Source organism: Zalophus californianus, chromosome 6 (genome assembly GCF_009762305.2).
Source record: "Zalophus californianus isolate mZalCal1 chromosome 6, mZalCal1.pri.v2, whole genome shotgun sequence".
Taxonomy (NCBI): domain Eukaryota; kingdom Metazoa; phylum Chordata; class Mammalia; order Carnivora; family Otariidae; genus Zalophus; species Zalophus californianus.
In genome coordinates, this window is record NC_045600.1 from 83,791,682 (window position 1) to 83,813,774 (window position 22,093).

General features: G+C 46.4%; 1 protein-coding gene across 3 annotated transcripts in view; it reads left to right on the forward strand.

Annotated features, from left to right (window-relative positions):
- MAPKBP1 (mitogen-activated protein kinase binding protein 1) overlaps window positions 1-22,093 on the forward strand; it is a 51,860-nt gene that overhangs the window by 9,571 nt on the left and 20,196 nt on the right. For all 3 annotated transcript variants that reach the window (XM_027571847.2, XM_027571845.2, XM_027571848.2), the window contains one exon: window positions 14,914-15,005. In XM_027571847.2, the coding sequence (XP_027427648.1) occupies window positions 14,914-15,005 (92 nt within the window). The remainder of the gene's footprint in view (window positions 1-14,913; window positions 15,006-22,093) is intronic.

A 22,093-nucleotide genomic window follows, 5' to 3' on the forward strand; every position in this document is an offset into this window, starting at 1 on the left:
TTTCATCACATAGGCAATGATGATAACATTATGGGTGCAAAAGCATGGGATCTTAATACATGCTTTCCTGCAGCTGCCCTGGTTAGTCTGAGGAGAGGAAGCCCCAAGCCAGGTGGACTGGGTGGAGAGCAGTCCACAGGCAGTTTGTGATCATGGGGGAGGAGCTCAGAGCATGCTCAGAAACTCTGACCCTTGCCACCTCTCAACTGTGCGTTGGAGAAAAGCAAGCAGCTGCTTGTCAGAACTAAACATGCAGCAGGCAGGCTGTAGGCCTCCCTCCGTTCGTTACCCTGATGCTCATTGGTCAGCTTCTATTTGGGAAAATGCACGTATCCATGATTGTTTTCATATGACATAGTAACCTGTTGCAGACTAAACATGTCCTTTCTCCTTATGATGTCCTTCCTTCCCCAGGCTTTGATCTCTCTTGTGAGGCGCCACGCCACCCCCCCCCACCCCCCCCGCCCCAGCAACTGTCTTAGAGACTTGCCCTCATAGCAAACCCAGAACTGGCTAGTGAACAGGGTTTCTAAGAGTGAATGTGCAGGCAGATTAGTGTGTAGGGGCAAGAGGCAGTGAGTGGTTTTGTTAAAATGCAGATGCAGAGTCAGGTCTACCCTGGAACTCTGCAGTTCAACAAAGCTCCCAAGTGAAGCCCATGCTGCAGTTCCTTGGGCTATACGTTGAAGAGTCAGGCGTGCGTGCGTGTGTGTGTGTGTGTGTGTGTGTGTGTGTGTGTGAGAGAGAGAGAGAGAGAGAGAGAGAGAGAGCTGGCTTCTCTCTCATTTGTAAAATTAGAATACTGAGGGCTTCCTCCTTGGGCTGTTGTGAGGATTAAAGGAGATCTCATGAATGTGAAAGCACACTGTAAGGTCTAAATAAGTTTATAGCTGTTAAGGGGTTGCTAATGTTAACAGGGTCCATAGATTTCTAAAATATTCAGGAATTTTTTCTTATTTGCTGGCAAGATTTTATTCCTTCAAGTTTCCATTTGTGAGAAGTCCTTTTTTGCAGGTTCAGCCTCTTCTGTTCCAACATTTAATCATCCTCCCTGTGCAGCTTTTTATTGTGACCTATCTTCAGTACATTTTTATTGCCTATATTGTAACTTGTATCAACAATACTGACCAAGAGGAAGGCTTAGCAAATATTTTTTTATACTAACTACTGTGTAATTTATTTTTTCAGGGCCATGAGTATGTTTTTTGGGAACTCAAAAAGTCAAACCAGTGAACCAGGAGTCCTAATTTACTGTGTCTGATTAGAAATCACTGGAGTGATGCGCATGCTTTTTAACAGCAATAGCTCCTCTAGAGATAACTTTTCTTCTTTGGGGGCCAGTTCATTTGTATTGAGAACTAATTTGGGAAATGAATTAGCCCTAGAGCTTCCTTGCAGACTGCGAATTTAAAGGCAGAGTGAAAACGTGTTAATTGTATAACCCATTGTTTTAAGTTTCTAATTTGGACAATTTGGTGATATCAATAGAAGAAGCATTAATATATTCATATCTTTTGATCTAGAAATTATAATTCTGGGATCTATTCTATGCAAACATTCACACCACACAAAAGTGTATATAACTGAATTTTTTTTTTTTGGTGTTATTCACAATAGTGAAATCTTTGGAGTAGTCCAGGTAGCCATCAGTAGGGGATTGGGATAAATCCATTAAATGAAATACCTTGTACTTGCTGAAAAGAATGAGGTCAATCTATATTTACTGACGTCAAATGGTATACAAGATATATTAAGTGACAAAAAGCAAACTGTATAACTTTTTTATGTTAATGATTATATTTTTGTTAAAACCTGTATGTTAGTATGCGCATTGAAAAAAAAGTGAGGCTATAAATACCAAACCGTTGTTAATATTGGTTACCTCAGGGAGGGCTAGTAGATTATGGTGGACATTCACTGTCTACATTTCTATATTTCTGTAATGTTGGGAATTTTTACAATGAGTCTGTATTATTTTTGTAAGTAGAAAAAAATCAATAAAGATAAAGGTCTCTAATTTAAACATGCATATTTCATATTTAAATCTAAAATGTTTAAATTTAAAAAACTGTGTACTCATTCAAGCACAAAGCTATGCACAAATGTTGAAAAATATATGTGAAATAATAAATTTGGGGTTTTTTTTAGTAATAATAGGACATAAAAATGTTTTCTCACAAATTCATCATTAACTTGTTGAATTTGAGATAATTCATTTTTTGCATCTTCAGAAATATTTTCTTGGTTAGCTTTGGTAAACAAAATATTTTTTAATACTTTCTGAAGTACATGTGCTTTCTGAAAAGATTTTTTACACAAGTAATATAGAGAAACATAAAGAAGGAAACAAGTTATTCATAATTTTAATATCCAGAATAGCTACTTAAAGCTACATTCATTTCTGATTATAAAGGAGAGGTAAAGCTATTTTTAAATAACAGTATTGTCACTTTTATTTAAAATGTTACCTCTGAGGGGTGCCTGGGGATGCTCAGTCAGTTAAGCATCCAACTCTTGATCTCAGCTCAGGTCTTGATCTCAGGGTCATGAGTTCAAACCCTGCCTTGGGCTCTATGCTGGGCCTGGAGCCTACTTTAAATAAATAAATAAATAAATAAATAAATAAATAAATGTTATCTTTGATCTTTTTAGACTTAGTCTTTAACTATAATTTAGTCAGATTTGTGAAGGGCCATGCTGTACATATATTTACTAAAGTCAAGGATGAAATGGTTTTGTTTGTAATCATTTAAAGTGCAGGGATTATTCCATTCAGGCCTTCCCCACTGGAAAGGCATCGAAATCCTGTTTCTGCTCCAACTTCTAGGACTGGCTATGATAGATGGAGAGTTCTCTGGGGGTTAAAGAACTTACTGGGTAAGATGAACCAGAGTATTCACAAATATTTTTTAAAATACTAAAACATGGACTCACATATTTATTAAACACTGTGCCTTGTGCTATAAGCATAGAGTTGTAGATACAGCCTCTGCCTTTCAGGAGACTGGTAGGAGAGAAATGACAGAGCCATAAAGTACGAGGTACTAAGTAGCACATGCCATGTGAATGATGCAGATAAGTGCAGCTGTAAGAGTACCAACGAGGGACGAATCATTGCCGGCCATGGTGATCACACAAAGAATCACAGGGGATGTGATATTTGAGCTGGTCTTTGAAAGGAAGGGAAGGATTTCAGGAGGGGATGGTGGAAGGGAAGGGATTCTCGGTAGAAGAAGAATAAAAACTAAAGCCCCAAAGCGCCTTTCCAGAATAATGAATAATCCAGATTGACAAGTGCACATGATTCATATAGGTGAGTAGTAGGAAACAGAATTAGAGGAAAGGTAGGATCACTTGACAGAGAAATGTAGTTGCTAGGCTAAGACATTCATAATTTATTTCGTTGGCAGTGAGGAGCCATTGAAAGTTTTTGAGCAGGGAAGGGACATGATCAAAGCTGTGCTATGGCAAGATTATTCTGACAGGTTGAGGGAGGGGAGGACATCGTCTATAGTAAGGAAATTGATTAGAAAGTCATTGCTATATACAGGAATGTGGTGCTGAAGGCCTAGTCCAGGGTGTTGGCGTTCAGAATGGAAAGGAAGTGAGCATTTTATAGAGAATAACATGTTGAAGAAGCCTTTCTTCCCAGGGGAATCTCATGGCCCAAGCTGGTATGATTACAGGGGTACCAAGAGTGCCCTTCCCACTTTCCTTTTTGTCCCAGATCACACATTCACATCACACACTTAGTTCAGATAAGCAACAGTTAGTATTCTCCCTGGTTACAAAGTTTGGAAACCAAGAGATTAAGAAAACTCAGGCATGTAGAGCTGGTGAATGAGGAGGATTCAGACCGTTTTTCATGATCAGACTTTTGCTTATAAAGCATTGTTTGTGGTTCTGGTCTTGCTGTAGGGAGGACTAATGCTAGGGAGGAAAAAAAATTTTTTTTCTCTTATTCTGGTTGCTTAAATTGAGGTACCTCCTATCCTGGCCTTTCTGGGAACTGGAAGAGAAAGAGAGAGTAGAAGTGCCTGCTCTGTATCAGGCACTGTGTTGTCAAAGCTGCTCTTTGGGGGGTGCCTGGGTGGCTCAGTTGGTTGGGCGACTGCCTTCGGCTCAGGTCATGATCCTGGAGTCCCGGGATCGAGTCCCGCATCGGGCTCCCTGCTCAGCGAGGAGCCTGCTTCTCCCTCTGACCCTCCCCCCTCTCATGTGCTCTCTCTCTCTCTCTCATTCTCACTCTCTCAAAATAAATAAATAAATCTTAAAAAAAAAAAGCTGCTCTTTGGACTTGGGTGCATGCTGATGGTGGTATCATAATTGAGTCCTTTAGCTAGAGGCCTCTGATTTTCAGAACTCTGGTCTGAGGTCTGATGCTGCCCTCACCTCTTCCTCCATCTGTACACGAAATCAGATTCTGCTGCTTTGGACACTGTCATGTCATTTGCCTTGGAAATGGGTGTCAGTTCTCCATGTTGACTGTAGGTTCTAGTGCTGGCTGGACATGAGCAGGCTCTGACCAGGGGGTATACTCTGGCATTAGAAGACCCTCTATTTCTTTTTCTCTGCAACCATTCAGTGAGGAGAGGTCAGAATCCATTTTTTTTTGACCCATTTCAGGTACTGATAACATCTGCTAATTTAAAAAAATATGTTAAAACTAGCAGGAGAGGACCCTATTGCCCTTCTACTTCATCTGTGCCCTCTGCCGCCTTCCTTGGTTCTCAGACCTGTCCCTGATGCTTCCACGAAGGCATGGGGACTTCCCCAGGTCCTCTTTCACAAACTGCACCATTCTGATGGTTTTGGAGAACCCGAACTCCCTCCTCAGGTCACCAGAGTTTCTGGAACCAGGCAGACAGACCTAGGTTTAAATCTGGTTCTTCCACTCACTACTAACCTGATTCCTTCATCTGTAAAATGGAGATAATACCTGTCCTTCATAAAGTTGTCAAGGGGATGGGGCGCCTGACTGTGGAGCATGCGACTCTTGATCTTGGGGTCGTGAGTTCAAGCCCCACATTGGGCATAGAGCTTACTTAAAAAAAAAAGTTGGTCAAGGGTATTAAATGAGATAATCTTGTAAATTGCTTAGCGCAGTTCTTGGCAGAGTACGCATTCAGTGAATGGTAGTTCTTAGAGCTATAGATCCTCTCTCTGCACAAGACCTTTTGCACCCCATATTCTTTTTTTTTTAAAGATTTTATTTATCTATTTGACAGAGAGATAGAGAGATAGCACAAGTAGGCAGAGTGGCAGGCAGAGGGAGAGGGAGAAGCAGGGGAGCCGGATGCAGGGCTCAATCCCAGGACCCTGGAATCATGACCTGAGCTGAAGACAGCCGCTTAACCGACTGAGCCACCCAGGCGCCCCGGGTCTGGATATTCTTATAAGAACATTTGGAGCGTTATTTTCTTCTTAGTCCCAGGAGGGGCTGAAATTTGGAAATAAAAGGACAAAATGCTTTAATTTCGTAGCCTGACCTGATTAATCATTAGAGCCACCTGGAGAGCTTTAATATGCAGACTCTTGAACCCCACTCCATATCTGTTGATTGAGAATCTTGTGGAGGCAAGGGAGGGGGATAGGGTAGGGACTGATATCTGAAACTTGTTAAGCCCTCTGAGTAATTCTGTTGGTAGGCCAGGATTGAGAACCTTTGTTCTCTAGTCTCCAGGGGTTTATGGCTAGAGGATCTCTAAGGTCACCTCCTCCCAAGCTGTGGCAGATTTACCTTCCTAGAAGCTGAGGCTATTTTAATCCCAGCACCGGAGAATTGGCTTAACTCCAACTAATGCTGAACTCTAAGCTGGGGAGTCCAGTTTTTCTGTCATATTGGAAGTTATTTGTTTCTGGGAGCCTTCATGGTATAGAGAGTAGAACTATAAATTAGCCAGACAGGATAGAGACCAGGAGCGGAGTGGAGAGGCAAGATCTGTCCTGCAGTCTTGGAGTGGCCATCGTGTCCCTTCCTGCCTCTGACCAGATGGCCCTTTGGACTCTGAAGGAGCAGGAGTGAGCTTGGGCATGATACCCGCCTCTCCCTTCCCCCTCCCCAGGCCAGTCACTGGGTTTCTGCCCAGCTGGCTAAGTCTCTGCACAAAGCCTCCTGGCCTTGGGCTTTCTCTGTGGCTTTTTCATAAGCAGCAATTCTCCGAATCTGGTGGAGAATCTGCTCTGTGAGATTAGAGTGTAGTGCGTGGGTAAGAGACAAGCATAGTTATTCTTAACCTGCAGGAAGGGAGGGGAAGGCGGATAGTGCTCTGCTGTGGACAGGTCTGTGACATGCTTGTTTATAGAAATAGCAAGCCCATGGTTTGGCTGGAATGACTTATAAACTCAGGTATTTATAACTTGTGTTAGTGGGATTGAGAAGTAGGGAAAGGGAGAAGGGGGAAGAAAAACTGGTGGCAACAAAAACAGAGATCGGCTTCCTCCCAGCTGCTGGGGTTTCTTTACCACTTTGAGGTCAGCCCAATCCTAGGTGACCCCAGCCTTTTGTGGCTCTGGCCTCTTCTCTTCCTCAAGGGAGCAGCTGCTGACTTGCCTTTGCAGACTCCCTGTCGTGGCCTCTCACAAGAAAGGAAGGGCAAATCCGAACCAATTATATCACGGACTCCAACAAGAAGCTCTTCTCGAGCAGAGCCATTGTCCTGCCTCCACAGACTGGATCTTCATTGACTGGCGCCTCTACTCTAGCTTGTGGACTGATCAGATCTAGACACCAGATAGAGAGACCAGAAAAGCTTAGATGGCCCTGCCCAGGCTTCCTGGGATCGCGTGTTTCGGGGTCTGGGACTGCTTGGAACCTTGTGCTGTGCTGCCCGTGTTGCAGATGGCTCTAGACTCTGGAGAGTCCTTTTCTTGACTCCTTCACTTCTTTTTGGCACTTACATCAACTCCCCCTCCTTTCTGGGAGCTCTCCCCTTCCCTGGCTTCCTGGGTCACCTCCTGTCTTTCTAATGGCCTGGCATCTCATCTTCTCCATACTCTAAAGATAGGTATTCCCCATGGTTCTGTCCTCAGCCCCCCTCTCCCTTCCTGTCTTCTCTTATACTTCAGTGGTGGTTTTCACCTCCATGAAAATAATTCTCAGATACCTATTTCTAGCCCTGACCTCTTTCCCAAGCATTTAATTCCATGTTTATGCTGCTAAAGTGAATGTTCTGTGGTTCCTACTAAATATCCCCGAAGTGTCTTGGATTCAGCACGTCTAAAACAGACATCACTGGCTCCCATCCTTCCTCCTTTGTCCACACCCAGGTCTGCATTCTGATCCTGGCACCATTTCTTTTCATGTTCCCTATCTCTGAGGTTCAAAATTTGAGTCTTCTGTCTTTTTCCTCCATAGTTGTCAGGTGCCCAGTCCTGCCGATTCTGTTTGCTTTACTACTTTTGAATCCACCATGTCTTTCTGCTCTCACTGTCTTCATGCTGGTCTAGATCCTCATTACTTCGCACCTGAACTATTGTAACAGCCTCCTAATTGGGCTCCCTGCTTGTGTTGTTTTTCTCACATACATCATTACCAAAACATAGCTTTGATTGTGTCTCCAGCTTGAAATCCTTCAGTGGCTTCCCAGAGTCTACAGATGACCCCACTTAGTTTGGCATTCAAGGCTCCTCCTGGTTTGTTTGCAAGTCTGCCTCTCCTGCTTGCTCCCCTAACACTGTCTGCATTCACAATTGCTCACCTGCTCTGTTATTTCCTTCTGCCAAACTTTTTATTTTATTTTATTTCATTTATTTGAGAGAGAGAGAGAATGAGAGGGAGGGGCGTCAGAGGGAGAAGCAGACTCCCCGCCGAGCAGGGAGCCAGATGCGGAACTCGATCCTGGGACTCCAGGATCATGACCTGAGCCGAAGGCCGTCGCCCAACCAACTAAGCCATCCGGGCGTCCCCTTCTGCCAAACTTTTGTTCATGCAGCTTCTTCTACTGAGAATTCCTTCTCTGTATTTCCACCTGTTAAGATCCTATCCTCACAGCAAGGCCTAGGTCAAATACCATTTCGCCCACTAAGAAAGCTTCCTTAGTTTTCCTTTCCTGATCCTGTTCAGAAATCATTTCTCTTCCTCCTCTTTGAGCACTTTATATCTTTCTTATGACCCTTATCACATACTGGATTGCTTTGTAATGTACCATTAATTTTCCCTGATGGATTTTGAGAATAGAGGGTAGATTCTGTGTATTCTTCATCTTAGGATCTCCCATAATATCCTGGTGATTTTCAAACTTCTTTGAGAATGACCCACATTAAGAAATACATTTTATATTGTGACCCAATACACACCCCCCTAAACAAAAGTTTCATGATCAGTACTACATGCCGTGAGATCTAGTTTGCGTTCTGTTGTATTTATTCACTACCCACTAAATCAGTCAACTTCAGGTCCCATTAATAAGCTGCAGTCTGCATGTTTGGAGAATATTATTCTACCTAGTATGTGTGAGTTGTCCTGTCTGTTGCCCCTTAGCCACCTGTTTTTTCCATCTACTCTAATGAGAGCCAGGAGAGCACTTAAATAGTTGGCTTTAGTCTTTCCTTCTCTCTTGGGAATAGGCTATTATGATGTTACCCCTTTATCTCATTAAGGTGAGGGATGATTTTGCTTTCCTTCTTTCTCTCAGGAGGGTACAGTACTGCCCTGCATAGTGCATGCTGGGAGTGATGGCTCTTCAAGCCCTCCTTCGCAATATGTCTGTAGTAAGTCTGCCCTCCGGCAGCCTTGCTTCTGGGGACAGATGACACCCTCTCTCAGGCTGGCGTAGGCTTTCCTCCATCTCAACACTCTCCACCTGCCAAAGCAAAGGCTGGGTCACACCTTGAGTATTTTCTCTGCTTCTAGGCTGGGTTTTGGATGTGGAGGAGATCACTGTAGAGTACGATGTGGGTTCTCTCTTTTTTGTTTTTGCTTGTGCATGAAGCGTTGTTCTAGAACTGTGTGGCTGTATCAGGGTACCAGCTGCCTGTAGTAGTTGTGTCCCAAGTCACTGGACACAATCAGTTACCTGGACTGGTTGTCTTTTTGGCTAGGTTTCACTGGCATTCGGGCTGTGAGGGTTTATAACTGACTTTCCTTTCAGTACCTTGGGCCCCATCCCAGACTTGGAGGACAGCTCTTTTCTCATAGGACCTCTTCCCTGCCTCAGTTTCCTCAACGATGCTTGAGGCCAGAACTCGCACAACAGTGGGCCTGCTTCCTTATGTGGAGAAATGCTGTAGTATTCAGGACAGGCTAGGTCTTTGGTTCTCCAAGTATGGGCTTGGAATCCTTAGGGTCGCCTTTAGGGGATCTATGAGATCCCCCCTTTTCCAGTTACATATCCAAATGAGGCCAGGTTTTCTTCGTCTTCAACCAGGATAGCATATCAAAACAGATTGAATGCAGATGCAGATAGGAGAAGCCAGCTGTTTACTATTAAGCCAGACATTAAAGAGATTTGCAAAAATGTTAAATAGTGCCATTCTTCTCACTGAATTTTTTTTTTCTTTTGGAAGATAGTTATTTTTAATAAAAATATTAACATGTATGGATTTATTGTTATTTTTAAATGAATTAAGAAATGTTTTAAACTATTTCCATTGTAATTTCTAATACACTGATACAAACAAAATCTCTTTGGGGTCCTTGCTAATTTCTAAGAGCGTAAAGAAACCAAGAGTGTAAGAGACCAAGAAGTATGAAAATTGCCAGGTTATGTCATGCTGTGGTAACAAAATCACCTCAAAATCTCCCTGACTTAACAGATAGTTTATTTCTTGCTCATGCTCATATTCAGTGTGGTCAGCACAGGGACTCTGTTCATCAAAGTTACTCAGGGACCCAGGCTTAGGGGACTCTCTCTCATTACCTGCTGTCATGCTTAGCAGTCAGGAGAAGGGATAATGATTCTCGAAAGCTTCCACTGGAACGGGCATGTCAGAGCATCATAAAAATGTGCAGTCTTAGAAGCACTTAAGTGAGAAACCTAATCAAACAAAAACTCATATTCTTGAGTTCTTTGTACCCTTTCCCCCAACATTGTTGGATCAGTGAATATTAAAAAGCCATTGTTTAAGGATGAAGAGAGAATCAAGGGTGTGAATTATAGAAGGATGTTGTTCATGAGGTCCTGAGCCCCATGCCACGTCTGGGACCATATCTTTTCTCTTTTTAACATTGAATGTGCAATATTGAGGACATATAGTAAAGACATATGGAATAATAGAATGAACAACTGTGTCCACCATCGGCATAAGAAACAAAATGTTACCTGTACCATTAAGCTCCCTTTGTGCTCATCCTCATCTGGGCAGTAAGACAGACAGTAAGTATGTGGATGGAAATACAATCAGTGTTGGGTCGCTACCTGAATCTCAGTGCTATGAAGAAAGATAAAACAGGATAAGTTAGGTATGGAATGGTAACGGTAAAGTTAGTCTGGAAAGCCTGCTCTGAGGAGGAGACCTTTGAGCAAAGACCTGAGTGAATTAGCTATGTGAATAGCTGAGGGAAGAGCATTTTAACTGAAGGAATAGCATATGCAGGACCTGAAGCTAGAATCTGCTTGAGGTGCTTGAGGCAGCCAGGGTGACTGAGGTGGAGGAAGAGGTGGAGAGTGTAGGAAATGAGCTCAGAGAAGGAGCCAGAGGCCAGATGATTTAGGGCCTTGTAAACAGGGTAAAGTATTTGAATTTGAACTTAAGGATGGGAAGCCCCTGGAGGGTTTTGAGCTGAGTAATGACATGATCTTATACATATTTAAAAAAAAAAATCACTTTGGGGGCGCCCAGGTGGCTCAGTCTGTTAAGCATCTGCCTTCGGCTCAGGTCATGATCCCAGGGTCCTGGGATCGAGCCCCACGTCAGGCTCCCTGCTCAGCACGGAGTCAGCTTCTCCCTCTCCCTGTGGCTCCCCACTGCGTGTACTCTCTCTCTGTCAAATAAATAAAATAAAATTAAAAAAAAAACCTTAAAAAAATCACTGTGGCCTGTCATGTTGAGAAGAGAGAGAACACATGGGAATTATAGTCCAAGTGAGAGAGAACAGTGGCCTGAACTTAGTAACATATTGCTGAATGTTTACAGCCTCTCTCAGGGGACAAAAAAAAAAGAGCCCTGATTTGAAGCATTTGCTGATTTCCATGGTGTAAGTACTCCCACTGTGGTGATCTCAAGCTACCAGTGTGCTGTCACTGAGTGAGGAGGTGGGAAAGGAAGGGCACAATCAGCTGTCCTGAGCCCGTGGAAGCTGGCTGTGACACACCGCTGCTTGAACTTGGGTGTTCAGTTCAGTGGTGTGTTTGCAGGGGGCATTCAGGTCTGTCTCCATTTTCTACGGTAGTTGGAAGCTGCATCACCTTTTCGGAAGGAGAAGATATGGAGGTTATGACAGGGAGAGAGTCCATTTATAATCTCCATCATGCTGGGCCCTTTCAAAATAAGCCTAGATGTTGGAGGCCTTGCAGGAGCTTTGGACTCTCTCAGATCCTTTGAAAGTGGAGTTCAGCCCAAAACCTCCCTGCAAACAGGAAGCTGGTTTGAGTTAGAACATAAAATAAAAACCAGCTGATGCCCCTGAATGTTTTTCCCCTGCTCCTCCCACTCCACAGAGCCAAAGGAAACTGCCTTTTTTTGTCTTTGGATAGTTGTTCAGAAAGTCAGAAAAAGCCAAAAGCCATAAATCCTTTGAAAATAAGCCAAGTTTTGAGCCCAGGCAAACTTCTGCCCATGGGGTTTCCTAGCCCGGATGTCCGTCCCGCTGCCAAGAGTCCTAGGAGGAAAGGGCCTGAGGAACACAAAAGTTGCCAGAGATCAGAGCCTGGAACCCAGGCCCAGCAGGAATAGATGGTCTGTAGCAGTTTCTCAAACTGGAGTTTCCAGCCCATTTGTAGGTCATGAAATCAACAAAGTGGGCCATGCCCAGAATCATTTTTTAATGAAATAGAATGTGATAGAAAATAGAGTATATCACATGCAATAAGAGGAGTATTGTTTTGTGAAACTTTTATTTCAGTTTTATGCACATGCACACATGTACATGTATGTATATACCAGCTCATGATATAAACTTATAAACTATCTCTCTTGCCATGGGTCATGGTCAAAAATGTTTGGTGAACACTGGCCTTAAAGGTATGAGTAACTGACATCTCCTTCCTGCTTTAGCTTGCTGTTGAAAAGTCCAAGCTAGTTTCAGAATGAATCTTTTATGGAACTGCATCATCTGTTCACAAAACACCTACCCAAATTCCTGTCAGAGGGAAGGAAAGCTGAGAACGAACAGACTGGTCTAATTCTTTTTTCTTTTTTTAATAAAATTTTATTTATTTATTTGAGAGAGAGAGAATGGGAGAGAGCAGGAGAGGGAAGAGGGTCAGAGGGAGAAGCAGACTCCCTGCTGAGCAGGGAGCCCGATGGGGGACTCGATCCCGGGACTCCAGGATCATGACCTGAGCCGAAGGCAGTCGCTTAACCAACTGAGCCACCCAGGCGCCCCAGACTGGTCTAATTCTTTGGGACCAAAGCTGAAGCATAAACGAGGGATTGATGCAAATTTGATGCAAAAGGATTTGCCCGCAATGATTCTCCGGAAGGGAATAGGATTTGAGCAGTTTTTTAGCTCACTGCACTTGATCTATGACCTTTCCCATCTATGTGGGTAATGCTGGCCTTGGTTCCTCTCTCTCCTGTCTGTAGTAGGCAGTTGATACAGCAGGAATGTTCCTGAGTACCCTCCCTCTGGGATAGCTGGAGGCACAGTGCCAGGATGGGGAGGGGTGCACCGAACTGAGCATCCCCTGGGGAAGTCCAGTATTTTGTGTTCTCCAGTCAGTGTGCCTGGTGCTCAGGCCTTTCAACAAGGTGACTGGGTGCCAGGGCATCATGCAGCTAAGAAAAAGTGAGGAAGGAGGCATAAGTTAAGGCAAACTATCAAGAACACAGGCTACAGTTAGTTTATCCCACACTAGGCTTAGTGCCTCAGGTAGGCCCAGGGTTCCTGGCAAGTCTGGTGCTTTCCAGGTGGCTGTGGGTTGGCTGTGGGACTAAGCTGCCTCTGTCAGTGAGTAGACACATGCCGGAATTGCTGGTCCACATCCCCAGGAAGCACAGAAGACTCTTGGGGGCCTTCCTGGGGAATAGGTTTTAACTATCATGTCCCAGGGGATTTATTTTGGTCTTTGGCCACCAAAGGGCATTTCTTTCCAACTTAATTCAAGCTAAAATGGTCCTTGGAGATAAGAATTTAAGGGCGTCTGGGTGGCTTAGTTGGTTAAGCGACTGTCTCCGGCTCAGGTCATGATCCCAGGGTCCTGGGATCGAGTTCCACATCGCTGTTCTCCTGCTCTGTCGGGAGCCTGCTTCTTCCTCTGACTCTGCCTGCCACTCCCCCTGCTTGTGCTGTCTCTCTCTTCTCTCTGTCAAATAAATAAATAAAATCTTAAAAAAAAAAAAAATTTAAACCAGCCCTCTAGAGGGACTTTGAATTCTCCAGCTGGGACAGTAAGAGAGGAGGAGAGATCCTAACCACCCTAATTGATTCTGGGTTTCCCCTCCCTATTTAAAAAAAAAAAATTTTTTTTTAAGATTTTATTTATTTGTCAGAGAGAGAGAGAGAGAGAGAGAGAGAACGTGAGCGCACAAGCAGGGAGAGCAGCAGGCAGAGGGAGAAGCAGGCTCCCCGCTGAGCAGGGAGCCCAAAGTGGGTCTCGATCCCAGGACCCTGGGATCATGACCTGAGCCGAAGGCAGACGCTTAACTGACTGAGCCACCCAGGCGCCCCAACTGGGTTTCCCCTCTCCAGAAACTGGCCTGGACTAGGAGTAGACCATCCTACTACAGACATGAATACTCCTGAAGTGTTTCTGGTTCACACCACCCTCCTAGGGCTTCGGAGACTCTTAGTAGGGTACAGTCTAGCCTATTTATATGACCTTTCTGCATTCAGATGCCTCTCTCTCTGAGCCAACAGAGAGACCACGGACATCTCTGAGGAGGGCCAGTGCAGGGAGTCCAGACAGTACTAGAGGGTGGACCTGGAGTGACAAGCAAGATGTTCTGTTGCAGACGGTGAGGTGGAGTGAGAAGAGGTTCCAGGGCATTCTGAATCTCCCATGGGATCATCTAGCAGAAAGGCCAGTGAACTAATTTGAGGTTAGTTCAGTGTGCGCCCTAGGGCTGTGTCCAGTGTTGGGTAACAATATTGTTGGTGAGAGTGATGGTGAATATTGCATGTGGCCGTGTCCTCAGAATCTCTGAGCACTTTACACATGTTTCCCTTTCATCTCTGTGGGAGTGGGGCGTAATAATAATAATTAGAGTACTCTGAGCATCTGTGCTTGGCAAAATACAGCATTAAGCTATGTTTCTGTCTCCTGGGCTCATAGTCTGTGTGAACTGGCAGATGCTTGGGGTGGGTAGAGTTCTCCGATGGAGGGGAAGAACGTGATGGGATGCAAAGATCAGAGATATTGTGAGTCCCCTAGTTAATACCTAACGTTCCTCTGACTCTGGGTAGGTCACAGTAGCCTTTCTTTCCTGCCTGCCAAGGCACAAAGATCAGTGACTTTCCCTGACTCTCAGAGACCCAAGAGGCCAGTCTGGGGACCGAGGGCTGTATCTTGTAAACGGAGCCTTCCTGGATTGGGGGAGTGCTTGTTCCTCTGTGGCCGTGAGCCCAGCTTTAACTCTTCGTTTTCTTTCCCAGGATCCCCACAGATTGAGCCCTGTTAAAAGCCTGCAGTGCACGCTGGCTTTTCCCCATGTGACCAAGGGGCCTGTGGCCAGGACAGACCCTGGAGAAGTCAGTAGCCCTATTCTCCTGAAGAAAGTAGTCAGCATTTGCTAGATGGTCGTGGGTACCTTCAGCACCTCCTTCCCGTCCCTGCTCTGTCCATATGTCACTTCTCTGTCTCCCTCTAACAGGTGACCTTGGAGAAGGTGCTTGGAATAACAGTGTCTGGAGGCAGAGGACTTGCCTGTGACCCCCGATCCGGTTTAGTTGCCTACCCAGCAGGGTAAGTACATTGGAAGAAGGGTTATTGCATGGGAGTTTATAACCATGCTAAACCAGTTAGGGTGGGCAGGGATTTTTTGGTTTCTTCTGGGAGATATAGCCAGGTGAATGTTTTGGTACCATTTTTGTACAGGAGATACAGGGCCAGGTCAAGGCTCTTTGTTGAATGCTGTACTTGTTGCTGCCCTCTCCTGTTCTTTTGGCCATCCACCTGTACATACAGATTCACACCTTATATTACACAGTTCCCAACACCATCTTTAATATCTACCTTCTAGTCACTTCAAAACAGCTTTATTGAGATGTAACTCATGCACCACAAATTTGCCCATTTAAAATGTACAATTCAGTGTTTTTTAGCACATCCACAGAGTTGTGCAACCATCACCACAGTCAATTTTCAAACATTTTCATCACCCAAGAAAGAAACCCCATACCCATTAGCAGTTATTCCCTATTTCCCCCTCAAGACTCCCAGCCCCAGGCAACCACTAACCCACTTTCTGTCTCTATAGATTTGCCTGTTCTGGACAGTTCATATAAGTGGAATCATTCCATATAAGTAGAATATTTGGCCTTCTGTGACTGGCTTTTTTCTTTTTCTTTTTTGTTAATTTATTAGAGAGAGACAGTGAGAGCAGGAACACAAGCAGAGGGAGTGGGAGAGGGAGAAGCAGGCTTCCCGCCGAGCAGGGAGCCCGATGCGGGGCTCGATCCCAGGACCCTGGGGTCATGACCTGAGCTGAAGGCAGATGCTTAACGACTGAACCACCCAGGTGCCCCTGTGACTGGCTTTTTCACTGAGCATAATGTTTTTAATGTTCATACATGTCATGGCAGGTATCAGTACTTTGTTTCTTTTTATGGCCGAATAACATTCTATTGTATGGATGTCCCACACTTCATCTAGTCATCAGTTGATGGGCTTTTGGGTTGTTTCCACTTTTTGGCTATTTTTATGAAAAATACCAGGTGGCTGGGTGGCTCAGTCGGTTAAGGGTCTGCCTTTGGCTCAGGTCATGATCCTAGGGTCCCAGGATCGAGTCCTGCATCAGGCTCCTTGCTCAGCAGAGTGTCTGCTTTTCCCTTTCCCTCTGCCCCTCCCCTCTGCTCGTGCTCTCTCTCTCTCTCTCTCTCTCTCAAATAAATAAATAAAATCTTAAAAAAAAAAGAAAAAGAAAAAAGAAAAAAATACCGCTCTGAACATTTGCCTACTCTCGTCACTTGGAGCGATGTCAGTGTCATGGAAGAAAAGTAGGGATCTGGGGCTGGTGTTCCTCTATCCCTTGCTGCCTTTTCACTCCTCTGCTCCTGCAGATGAGAAACCCCCAGCCATAGCTTCTTTAGGCTTTTACAAAAGTGTTTCTTTGGGAGGCTTGGTGCCCTTGCTGCTCCTGATTCTGTCAACCTCTGTACTTTGCTGCTGGGCATTGGGAGCACAGGAATGGGAAGGCCGCCACCCCTCCACCTTTCTTCCCCACCGTCAGCTCGGAAGTGCCCACTTTCCCAGCGTGAGTTCCACAGCAACTCTTGGAGTTTTTTTTACCAGTCTATGATTTTCTCAGTTTGATCATCCTATCAAAAATCTGCCTTTGTCAACAACTTATTCTGTGCCAGGCCCTTTGCTAAGCACTTTGCAAAGAGCAACCCTGTGAGGTTGGTACTATTATTATCCCATTTAGAGAAGGAAACTAAAAAAAAGAGCGGTTAAGCAGATTGTTCCAGGTCACACAGCTAGTAAGTGTCTGTATTGGAATTTTAACCCAAGTAGTCTGACTGCAAAGCTCTTAATCTTAAAATGGTGTGGAGTGGGGGGAGACCTGACTTTCTGCTGATTTTTAAAAGCTGCTTCTCGTGTCACTGTCTATCTGGCATACAAATGAGAAGAGCCCAATTTATGGGCATCTCAGTCTATGCCAGGGAAACTTCTGCCCCTGGGTTCTGGGGCCTGTGCCTTTCCTGAGCGGCCCTTTGGCATCTGGTGTCTGTGGTGGGGGTGCTGGAAGAGCTGCACCAGCTTTACTCTGCAGAAGCTGAGCTGGCGGCTGCCTTCTCCCTCTCCAGAAGCCAAGTTGATGAATGACCTCTGTTGCTGGATACCCTGTGCGGGCGGCCTCAGGGGAATTCCTCTCGTGCCTGCCTCTGCCTGGGAAAGCCAGGTTCCTTCTTGTTGGAGGTGGGGCTGGGGATGGATGTGAGATGGACAGGAAAGGTCTGGGCTGCTGCTTGGTATGTGCTGAGCCTAGTGTGCCTGCCCTAGGGATTGTAGAGCCATGCTCCCCACCTCTTCCCCCCACGCCCCTGACCCCAGGCCTGGTGCTTCAAGGATGTGTGCTTTTGTGTGTGGGCAGGGCCCAGCCTGGCACATGTGTCTGGGAGTCATTAGCCTTCCAGATGGGGTATGGAAGCTTCCCTTCTGTGATATCTAGTAGGTTTCCTCAGTGTGCTTGGCTTGGGTGGAGTCCTAGGCGGTGACATGATCTACTCCCTGACCTTTTGATTTCCTAGGACTTTAGGTTCTCTCTTTGCAAATGGCCCCTTTTTTCAAGTATTTTCGTTTTGCTCTGTGCTAGAGGTCCCTGTTGTGCCTCTGGAGTGTCTGGGGGCCACCAAAGTCTCTGTGAGGCTCTTTCCCTCCCTCCTTCTCTTCTTTCCCTATCTGGTGATCCTAACCCCACCCCCACTCTCTAGTTCCTACTGTGCTTGTTGCTCTAGGAGCGGCTCAGGTATCCTAGAAACAAGAAAAACAAAGCTCAGAAAAGTCTCCCGGAGGCCTAGAGGCAAATATCAAACCAAAACAAAGTTTTCTGAAAGGAAATGAAACAGCTCCAAGAGGGTGGGGTAGAGGGGGATTGTGTCAAGAAGAGGTGGGTGAAGTCTCTGGGTAGAGACCCCTCAGTTTTAGTGGCTCCAGAGTTCCCCCTTTGCTGTTCTGCCCACAGAAAAGCCTACCCCTCACCTGTCACACTTTGAGCCCCCCCCCGCTCCAGGAGGCTAGGTGGTCCCCAGATAGCCTCTTCAAGGGACTCAGTTTAGTTGAACATCCATAATTGACTTGGGCCCCTTCCCTAGTTGGCTTGGTAGAGGGCTCAGGTGCTGTAGAGCCCAGCACAGTCCCCATTGCCGTGGCGGGGCCGGTTAGTTCTGAGAGTGAATCTCTCTTGATCCCCAGTGCTGAAGTGTGGGGCCTGGCCTGGGTGAATGCCCTGGGCAAAGCAGCTACTGGAGTGGGAGGTGCCCTATCCAGCAGCCCCGAGGAGACCTCTTGGTTGCTGTAACTAGGGAGGAGGAAGGCAGACCCAGATTTCCTGAGAAGGCCCTCCCATTTACTCAGCCCATAATGGAAGTTATGCTGAGGTCGCCCAGCTCCAAAGCACTGGACAAGGTGTGAAACCACAGTCTCTCAACCTGAACTATGTTCTAGTGACAGCTGAGCTAAGGGGAGCACAGAACTAGCTCTTTACTGCCTGTGGGCAAGCCCCGTGTGCTGGTTTGCCAGGGGGCGTGTGGGGCTGTGGACACTGGGTGGGCCTGGGAGAAGATGCCTGGGCTTTGTGCCCTGGTGGATGGGAGTCATGTGCAGGGGTCCTCGCAAGCGTCGGTCCCCTCAGGGCCTGTCTTCTGGTTGCTCTGCAGGTTTCACACCTGAAACCGAACCCCCTTAGTTCTTCCTCAGATGGTTTGGCCATAGATGCCTTCATTCATTTGTTCAGCAGGTATTTGTTGAAAACCTGCCCTGGACCAGGCGCTGTTCTAGGCAGAAGGTATATAGCAGTGAGCAGGACAGGAAGGGTGACCGTTTTTGGTGGGGTTTACGTTCAAGAAGGGCAAGCAGACAATCAGCATGCCAGCCCATAAATGAGCAAGATAGTATCAGAGATGGTAAGTGTTCTGAAGAAAGTAAAACCAAGTAATGGAAAGGAGAGTAAGTGAATAGCTGGTGGGGCGTGTGGTGGGGTTGGAGCCGGGGCGGGGGCTACTTTAGGATTGGGTGGTTAAGACGCAGGGGAAGGTCACATTCAGCTGATGTCTGAATGACCAAGAGGAACGAACTTTTGAGGATCTGACTCCAAAGTGGTCCAGGTGGAAGAAGCTTCAAGTGCAAAGGTGCCAGAGAGGGGAGGATTGGGTTCACTTGTTTGGGGTGCTAAACGGTCGTCGTGGTGACTAGAGCATAATGAGTGGGAGGACAGGGGCCCAGGCATTGCATTTTGATGGGGCTTGTAAGTCTCACAGTGCACAGAGATTCACGTCTTGTCCCAGAAGGGAATGTGTGTAGAGTTGTCTGGGCAGAGAGAAGTGCACCGCTAGCTCCCCACTGGTACCCGTGTTATTCTCTGTCTTCTCTCGTGTTTTTGAGGAGGGACTCATAAAATGCCCCAGAAACAGATGCCTGTGGGTCCTGTGACCTGGCCTAAGAGGATTACTTATTTGGAAGGTCCTGGATTGCAGGCATTTAAAGAGGACTGCAACCGAGGATGCCTTAGGAAATATCCTAGACTCATTCTCTCTTAGAACAATTAAAGCTATATGATTTCCCTTTTGGGAGTGAATCCGGAGGGATGGTTTATAATTCCACACCTGGGTGAGGATCCTGATGAGTCATTAGTGTCCAACAAGTCATGTATGGGATGCCACAGTCGGGGCTCCTGTTGTAACTGCTGACCCCCTGGATCTCGCTTTCCTTGTTAGTGGTGGAGCAGAGTGCCCTTCAAGAAGATGGCCAGGAGCACCATGCTGCCTACTCTGCACACTGTCTCCTTCAGTCCCCACAGCAATTCTGTGAGGTAGATATTATTCTTCCTGTTCTACAGATGAGGAAACTGAGATTCAGAGAAGTTAAGGAATGTGCCCAAGATCACACAGTGTGCTAGCACACAGGTCTGCTTGGCCCCAGTTTTCTCGTTCCTTCCATCATCACACTGCCCTCAAGTGTCCACGAGTCCTAAAAGCCTAAGGTAGGGGAGAACCACGCACCTGCCCTAGGTAGGGCCCTAGTAGTTCTCAGTTCTGCTGATTGGGAGGTTCCTTGGCTTTGAGATCTGGTGGCTAGTGACTTAATAATTTATTCACTCATTCACAAATATTTATTGAGTGCCTATCTTCTAGGCCCTGAGGATGTAAACAAAACAGATAAAAATACCACCTGCACAGAGCTGGCAATTTAGTGGTGAAGACAGATCTCCTCCCTGTCCAAAAGTGAATTCTATAGAACATAAAATGTGTGCTTTGGAGAAAGTATAAGCAATAAACAGTGAAAGGGAATAGGGAATGGGGGTAGGGTATGGGGTTGTGATGTTAAATCGTGCTAGAGAGTGACATTTGAGCAAGGCTTGAAGGACCTCTTGTCCCTGTGTGAGTCACCTTCTGTTTTTACCTGGTCTGAAAGAAGAACGTCCAAGGCACAGGGTCTCCGCTTGAACCTTCTGTGTCCTGCTCCCTGTATGTGCTGCTGTATTCATTGCTCTTCCCACGCTTCTTTTGTTCCTGCCTTCTGGAGGATGGAGAGTGGTAGGAGGCAGATCCTGTGAGAATGCCAGGCTCTTGGTGATGGCAGCAGGCCTGGACCTGTCTGGGGAAGGGGTGTGTTGAGGGCCTGGCCCTTCCTGGTTCAGAGGACCTCCTGGGCAGTGGGCCCAGCACCTGGTACTGGCGTTCCACCACGTGACTCCCAGGCTGAGGCCCCGGGGGACTGAGAACTCACCGTCTCCCTGCACCCGCACCCTGGGGTTCTGAATTACGGGACTCAGCCGGTTGGGCCAGCCTAGCCCTTGTCATGGCTTGCAGCCAGCAGTACTGCAAGGGCACATGTGCAGATGACTGCCTGTTGTCCTGGGCAACGTCAAGGGCCCGGGCGGCCAAGGCGGAGGGCCAAAGACTGATGCAGACTGCACCCTGCCCTCTGCTCCCCGGTAGACTGAGGGGCTTGCTCAAGGTCACAGAAGACTGACGTGGCTCCCACATCAGTGTCGCTGAGCTCTGTTCTCTTGGAAGGACCCCAGCCAGCGGGGCACAGGGGAACCTTGGATGTCTGTGCCAAGTTCTGCCCTCACTTCGGCATCTGTATCATTGTCCCCACAAGTGGAGCTGTGACCAGGGGTTGGTCTCTTTCCTCCTTTTCCTCTGTGTTGGGAGGTTTCCATATCTGAATAATTAAAAGTAAAAATTTCAGCTTAGAGGTCTGTGTCTGTGTGTTTCCCTCCTTTGCACGTTTCTCTCCTTTGCGTAACTCCTCCATGCTGCACCTGAGAATTTTCCAGGCTACGCTGGGGGTGTGTGTACGTGGGGAGGGGTGTTGTGGAGGGGAAGGGTTGCCTCACAGCTAGTCATCTCCCTCTCTGTACTGTAGTGTTACACACCACTGCTCTCCTTCCTCCTCCCACCGTGGAACTGTACTTACCAGGAGGAGGAAGCAAGATGCTGTGCTCCAGCAAGACTGAGTGTTTTAAGCAGTCTGATGCATTGCCCTTCGAAAGTCACGAGGCTGCTTTGGGATGGTGGGCTTAAAGGAAAACTCAAAAGCGTATCCTAGAACACCTCATCACCTACTTTTCCTGGATTTGGAATGTGGCCGGCTGGAATATGTGTGGGGTCAGCTTGAGTCAGAGCGGCTTTCAGCCGAAGCCCTTTGCCATGGTTTTTGTGTAGCTGATCAGAAAGCCAGGTAAGCTGTAACCACTCACCCTGGAAGTCACTGCTAGAGAGATGAGCCTGCAGAGACGGGCCTCCTCAGCAGATCGGCCCAGCTAACAAGAAAGTTAGAAAACATCAGTTAGAAAACATGGTGGCAGACTGGGGTGTGTGTGCGCACTTTTTCACACACTGACAAAAGTATTCAAATCTAAATATCTAAAACTATGAACTTGGAACTGTAACTGCTATAGTTTTCATCTGCCCTGTTCTGATTTCCAGAAATCCTGTAGCCCAAATCCTTTTCCCCTCAAAGTGCCCCAGTCATCTTTCCCTCTTCTCCTAGGCTCCCGGCCAAGCACCCTGCACGTTAGGTCAGTTGTGTTTCACGTCTCTCATCTCCAACTTCACTCTTCTCTTCTTTCCTCAACTCAGTCCACTCCGCATCCCTTAGAGCAC